General features: G+C 41.3%; 1 protein-coding gene across 8 annotated transcripts in view; it reads right to left on the bottom strand.

Annotated features, from left to right (window-relative positions):
* The window catches only part of LOC107699497 (ELAV-like protein 4), an 84,152-nt gene that overhangs the window by 59,511 nt on the left and 17,217 nt on the right, over positions 1-7,424 (bottom strand). The window contains exon 1 of one of the 8 annotated variants that reach the window (XM_016500808.1): positions 6,357-6,874. The exons of the other annotated variants lie outside the window; for them this stretch is intronic. Within the exon in view, the coding sequence (XP_016356294.1) occupies positions 6,357-6,380 (24 nt within the window). The 5' untranslated portion in view covers positions 6,381-6,874. Of the gene's footprint in view, positions 1-6,356; positions 6,875-7,424 lie in introns of those variants that run through there. 8 annotated transcript variants of the gene reach the window in all.

Raw genomic sequence — 7,424 nt, 5'->3', positions numbered from 1 at the left:
TTTTGATGCTGTTTTATGTCTGATGATCATGTTAGAATACATGTGGAAGCATCTGTTGTTTCAGTTTCTTCTTCTCTTGTGTGTTTTTGGAAATTCTGCACAGAAGATGTGTACTAGCACCCCTACCAGAACGTATGGAGCTGTATGAACCACTACAATCTGTAAAGTAAACAGAAAAGTCCGAACTCAACTGGTTTTGCGCAAAAGTTTTGCGAGGGAACGCAAAGTTTCTCGAGAGAATGCAAAAGTTTTGCGAGAATGCAAAAAATCTGACAAATATTTTTTCCTCCCACCCCAAATTTTTTCACTCAATCTGATTTTTTTCCACCACGTCCCTTTAGGGGCTCCGTACCATTTTTGTGTTTGTCCTGTGCATATTATTTCCCCGTGCAGCTTAGACGGAACATTGCATATACACGCTAAAAAATTTGACCCAAAGTTGGGTTAAAACAACCCAGCATTTTTTAGAGCGTAATATTTTATTTTGAATAAAAATTCAATAATTTTTCTACTGTACACTATGTTTTGATGCCTAATTTTCAAGCATTTAAAATTTTAGACGAGCTGTATTGTGAGCAATGCTGTTTTAAGACAACATACAAAACTATAAATAGTCCTATGCATCAAATCATCCAAATAAATTGTGTATTGGCCAAAATATCTGCACTGATACATCCCTATTTTAACCCTACAAAACTCACAGCTGGTGGAGAAACATCTCTATGCATGAAATCAGTTTAGTTATTGAATAAGTTCTGCGTTCAAGCTCATAAAGGAAAGTAGCTGCAAGACAGAGCGGCAACCCCTCAGCATCTGCTTTAATAAGAGAACGCCAGGGTAATTGATGGAATATTGACTGAATTACTAACTAGCACAGGCAGCTAATAAATAGCACCAATCTCAATATGAGAGACAAAGAGGTGAATGAAATTCAATCTGTTAACGTCTTCATATATGTCAGGGCTAGAATGTATATATGCTCCAAAATGCAGATGAATGGGTATTATTTATAAGAGGGCATTTCTTCTCCCTGCTCTTCTGCAACTATAGTGAAGTGATAGACTTTACTGTCATCTTGTTTTACAAGCATAAGGAGCCATGACCTAAACACTGTCAACACGTCTCCAGGATCTCCTTATTTCTTTGGAGGTGGGGATATAAACAATGGCATTATGAAGGAAAGGGCGACCTTATGTGTTCTATTGCAGCTGGTTAGATAAAACCTCTGCAGAATATCAACGAAAACAGCAAATGTGGCGTGCATTCAAAAGAGCAGATTAATCATCTAATGCCGGGGTACACTATAATTGAAAATGCCTACAGGGGGCCATCTATGCATATATATAAGGTTATCCTCATAGAATCCAACAGAATCAGAGTTCAGTGATGATTTTGTATAATGTACGGGGAATACTGTTTTTTGTCTTTTTTTGTTTTCTGGTTCGTGCTTGGAATATTTATTAGTGTTTGTCTGACGTTGTTTTACTAACCGTGGTTTTCTGATTGCAGGTTGATGGAGACCTAATGGAATAAATGCCTGGCTTCTCGGAAGGAAAAAAAAGCAGGGTGTGTTTGTGTAAGGGAAGATATTTGCTCCCGGACAAGACAGCGACTTCTGCTAAGGGTCTGCTCTCACCTCTAATCAGCCTAACTCCTCTTGACAGCAAGATAACAATATCCACAACCCAAGCAGATCTACAGGGGCAAGATTTCACGCGAAGCAATCCCTTCATGAAATGCCAACGGCGGTATCTATGGTTACTGTTGTGGGGAAGATGGGTTTTGCGGGCCACCCTATTTGCCTTTCTCAGTCAGGGTTCGTTGCAGGAGATGCCGTGCCTTGTACGCTCCATAACCCTTCTCTGATGTGACCTTTGACCTCCAGGCACTGATATTCGGATAGAACAACTATCTTTGACATTTATACCCATGTTCCCTTTCTCGTCTCATTTCTTCTCATTGTATCCCCTTTTTACCCACGGGAAACCAGCACAAATAAAATCTCTCCTCAAGTCTGCTCTTTTGAAGGCCATACCAGCCGTTATTACGGTACATTATGCAGTTTTTTTTAAATGCATCAGTTGTTTTGTCATAAAGCTATAAGTTGTAAAGGTTGTAGAGGATGATTTCCGTGTGATTGTGTGAGGTGAGCCGGCATAATGCGAATGACCTTGAGATGTCCTTTAGCATCACGGGAAGCAGGTCAGTTAATTGGCTAATGGGCAGGAGAGAAATCGCGACTGTGTTTGCAATAGTGCGAGCAAAGACTCGCCTGCTGCTGCTGTCTTTTCCTGGGGTGCAAAATGTAGATCAGAGAAATGTGCAGTTTGTGCACAGTCTCGAGAGAGCCTGCCACTCAAATCCGAACGTCTGTATGAATACCAAAACACACAGGCAGAGAGAGAGAGAGAGAGTGAGGGAGACAGGAGAAGGAATGAAACAAAGAAAGTGGGATGGAGGATGAGGGAGGTCGGAAGCTAGAATGAGCTAGAAGTGCCAGCTTGAAAGAAATGGGCGGTAATGCGCTTCTTTTACCTTTCTCTATTTTATCTTGTGATCAACTAACCAACAATCACTGTTTGTGATCGAGCCTCTATACATATGCAATGTGTATCTGGAGAGGTGTCTGTCAGTGTGCCAGGACGAGTGGTGTGTTGTGTTGGTAAGCAGGTTGTGTGTATATTCGGCTGATTATCGTCTGTCTGTGTGTGGCACTTTGAATTTGCGCCAGAGGAATTATTATGCTTGCGCTTGTGAAGCCTGCTCACTCCCTCTCTCCTTCTTGCTCTCTGCTCAGCTTTCTGCAAGGAAAATGAGGATGAATCAAACCGAGAAATCACTGTGGATGCCTATTAAAATTTAAACCTGAACATTTTGTTGTTATTCATGTTTATTTAGCTTTGACATAATAAAAGGCCTCTGTGCAAAAGCATATTATTAAGATTATATCGGAGTATTATTCATAGCACATTGTTTAATCTTACCTAAACCTTATTAATACATTGGATACAATTTTTTTTTTACATAAAGGGCATTTAATTTCAGTGTCAGGAGATGTATTGGATATTATGGTTATGCTTCAATCATCAACTTTTTCTCAGATATTTATGCTCAAAATTATTTTGAAAAATAAAAAGAGACAAATTTTGTCACTAATAACAATTACTGACATTTAGTAAGAGCTATGAATTTAATGTAAATGTATCAATGATCAATGATCTAATCTTGGAACAGTTTAATCAGAAACGTTTATATTGAAATTTTCCAACTTTTGATTGTACACTTTGGTATCTTGTGAGACTGCCTTTTGAAACCGTTTTCTCGGAGGCCATATTGGAGAAGCAGGAGACCAAGTCTCATTGCCTTCTAGAGGAAACAACTGAGATGTTAAAGAGATCTCATTTGTGATATTTCTTTCCTATGGGCAGTTTTTATCTGAACATCTCGGATCAATTTTAATTCAAGCTCAAAATTTACAAGCATAATTTCTATGGTTTTCTTTGTAGATTTGCTCGCTTCTCATTTGAACACTAAGGGTAAAATTCTCCCAGAAGTGATGCGATCACAAATATGGAATGTGATGAAAGCTCACATTAGCTACTGAAATCTTCTCTAAGTTATTTAAGTCTGAATGCGAGACTTGTCTAATAAGCGCATTCTGACTTCACCTGTCAGTGCGCTCTATCCTCCCTGGAGCTGGATGTTCAGTTACCTCAGTAACTCTCAAGGCATTTTCTCTAATCAGTTGGCAGAGTGAGACTCATTCAGTAATTATATTCAGAGGTTACATTTGTGTTCTAAATCTGTCAGAGCCGTTGAAAACGATTAAGTATTAGGATACTTTTTAAAATCAGAATGAAGAGCATAGCAAATAGATTACAGAGTGCTGTTTACTCTTTTAACGATGCCATGTCGGAATAGCAGCAAGAGCATAAAGACTTAAAAAATGGCATCTGGAATGGGTTCTAATTATAAAACTATACAGCAAAGGCTACACTTGCCACTAATGTTATTTAGCAGATATATAAAAGACTCAGGGCTATTCTGTTGTCCTTTAATCTTCAAGTAGTGTGCTAAATCCAATGGATGAGAATTGAATCCTATTTTGTGTGGTTGTTAAATAAAAAAATAAAAAGCTATTCAATCAAATTTAGTCCAAGCGTCTTTAAATTAATATCTTCTAATCAAGACAAAAAGTTTCAATAACAGAATTAATGTCTTTACATTGAAAAGCAATACTCAAAGTACCTTGTGCCTGAAATATTGAAACTGAAACCTGCACAATGAACCATGTTTAAAACTCACTCAGGTGGAAGCTCTACGGCGCCACCATCTGAGGGCTTGCTGCAAAAGCACTGAGGCAGTCAGTCAGATGGATGCTGCTGTTGTCCTGTAGCGGGAACCGTGAGGGATGGATGCAGTGGTGTCACACGCTTGCAAAGCCCCAGAGTCTTCACGGCCAGAGGGGGCCAACCTGAGCCTCTACTCTAACTCTCAGAAAAATCAAGTGGCCCACTTTGACACTCAGCTGTCATGTGTAGTCACGCTGTCTGGAGAGGGGTGCAAACTCTTCCACCCAGCCATCACACATCCTGGGGCACTTTTCCCACCCCTGCTGCCCAGATTTCAGCATCTTGGCAGCTCATTTCCCGCTCTCTCTTTCTCTCTCGGTTATCCACCTGTGCCCTCATCCACCCCTTTTTAATATTCAATCCGGCTTTAGCCTTATTAGCATTGATATGCAACCTTGGAGTCGGACAACAAAGGAGAAAGCCCTAAAGCAGAGTAGTGAGGCTGCTTGGAGGAGGGAGTAAAATTATGAGGAAGGATAGAGGTGAAGTAGAGGTAGGGAGGATAGGATGCGAGGTGAAAGAAGAGGAGGGGCTGTGTCTACGTGGCCATAGTTCTGTGTAATGGCCATTAGGAGCGCATGTAGCTGGGACGTCAGCACTGCGGAGGAGGAGGAGGAGAAATGTATAGGCCTATGTGGAAGCTCTTTCCCCTTAACTTTCTCCCTCCCACACCTTATCTCCTCTCTCACTATAAGCATCGTGGACAAGACCCCTCACTGCCCCAATGTTTTTTCTGCCTCGCAAAAACTGTGTTTCTACCTTGCTCACACAAAAGAAAGGGAGGCAGGAGGTAAGGCAGGGATTCACTGTTGGGAATCGCTCTCTTTTCAATTAGCATTTTGATTGCATGTTAAAGCCCACACACAAACAGTCAAACATTTGCCTGAAAAATGAATAATGCTGCCCACATTTAAATTTGAATGTGTGCTGCTCAGATAGGTGATTTGACAGTCACTGCAAGGTAGTAAATACATATATCTGTGCTGCCTTGGCCGTTCGAAATGATGCAATTAAGTCTTCCACCTTTATATGATGTGCTAACGCAGGCCTCGGATTTTTCTTACCCAAGCTCCATTTGTAAGCTTCGCTACTTCCTTTTCTCTCTCTCTCTCTTCGCTTCTCTCTCTCGGGGAGAGTTGGTTCCTGGCAGGCACAGTCTCCCACTAGCCTGGTGACAGCCGGGGGAGGCAGTCTCTGAGCCCTTAGTCAACAATGGACACATACATTCACACAACACACACACAGCGCAGCATGTTTAGTGCAGCCTGCCCTACCTCTATCAGAGAAGATGGGCAAACACAGGCAGTGATCTCCAGACATGCTACACTATGCACGGAAACACACCCTCGCACACTGCCTATGCACGGAAACACACGAGGTCACTCCCACTCATTCTCATTTACAAACTTACACTCTGGCATGTACGCTAGTACACAGTTATACAACCTTATATGTATGCATCGTCTTCTACCTAAATGTGAATTTTAAACAAATTTTTAAGCATTTGTTTGGGAAATCATCGAGAAAAATTATATAATTATCACATTAATAATACGAATTATATGGCTGTGTCATTTTGACAGATCAAACCGGAGCGGCGAGCATTAAAATGAGGGTGAAAATGGAAGATGAGACCAAAAAAAGGTGAGCATTAAGATTCAACACTGCCTCTACATCGTAAATGGGTTTTAAACCGCAGCATCTAAGAACCTGCTACACCTGTCCTTTCTCTCCTCTCATCTCCTCTCCACTCTTCTCCTCAGCCTTGTTCTCAAATAAAGCTCCTCTCATCCTAAGATAAAGGGGAGGAGTAGCATGCAGAATTGAAAAAGACGAGAAAGGATAGAGAGAGAGAGACAGAGGGAGACTCCAATGCTGCCACTGCAGCTGCAGGCAGTGAGACACAGCAAGGGCAAACACACACTCGTGCATTCACACACACACACACACACACACACACACACACACACACTTGTCTGCACAAAACCACTGCAGCATCCTTACCATCTTAAACCCGTTCCACTCCATTTGTAAGTCGGCGGGCAGAGTTCTCGCCTATAGCCGTGCTAATGTCTCCTCACTTGGAGATCTCTCTCGGTCTCTTCTCTCTCTCTCTGTATGTGTCTCAGCGGTGGCGAGGCAGCGTGTGGCCAGCAGGAGAGAGAGTGGGCATTCCTCCTCCGAGTGAGGCTGCTTGTGAATGCACAGGCTTCGGCATGAGCTGAACGCTGCAGCCCCTCTCCCTGCCTCCTCCTCATTGGTGAGGTCAGAGCAGCCCCCTCCTCCTCACTTCTCTCACTGGCTGCCTCAGCTGTCCGTCATCTGCTCTACTCTGGAAAATTAACGTTTTCGCTCTGGCAGCCTTGCAGACAGAGGCACAGGCGCTTTGGCTAGCAGAAGCCCTTTCAGAAGCAGCACAGGCAATCAATCGCAACCGAGGACTCAGCTTGAGTTAGAGCGAACTGATTGCACCTACAGGCACTATGGTAATAGGGTGCCTGCACAGCACTGCTAATTAATGCAAGTTAAAAGCATGCAATGATTGCAGAGTATGTTAAAGCTCTTATATATTCTTTTACACACACACACATATATATATATATATATATATATATATATATATACACACACACACACACATATAGACACATACAGTAATATATATATATATATATGACTTTACATTAGCCCTATATATACATACTGTGCATGTATATATAGGGCTAATGTAAAGTCAGATGGTCATTATCAGAGGTTTTATTTTCAGTGATGACTTGCTGACTTTACAGTGATGACTTGCTGACTTTACCTTTACAGGGATTAATACATTACCTAAATAAATACATGAACATTGAATATTTAATTTAATTTACATTATTTTGTTTACTTGTTTGATGAGACAGAACATTAACATGGTAGGAAACATATGCAGTGCTGCCCTCGACAACAGTCATTATTCTGAAATATTTAACCACTTTGAGTACATGTGACCAATCAGAATACACACACACACACACACACATATATATTGATGTAATGTTTATTGCAGTTCCTGTTGTTTATAACAACAAA

Source organism: Sinocyclocheilus anshuiensis, unplaced genomic scaffold (genome assembly GCF_001515605.1).
Source record: "Sinocyclocheilus anshuiensis isolate Anshui unplaced genomic scaffold, SAMN03320099.WGS_v1.1 scaffold477, whole genome shotgun sequence".
NCBI classification, from domain to species: Eukaryota; Metazoa; Chordata; class Actinopteri; order Cypriniformes; family Cyprinidae; genus Sinocyclocheilus; species Sinocyclocheilus anshuiensis.
This window is presented reverse-complemented; position numbering and strand designations above follow the sequence as displayed.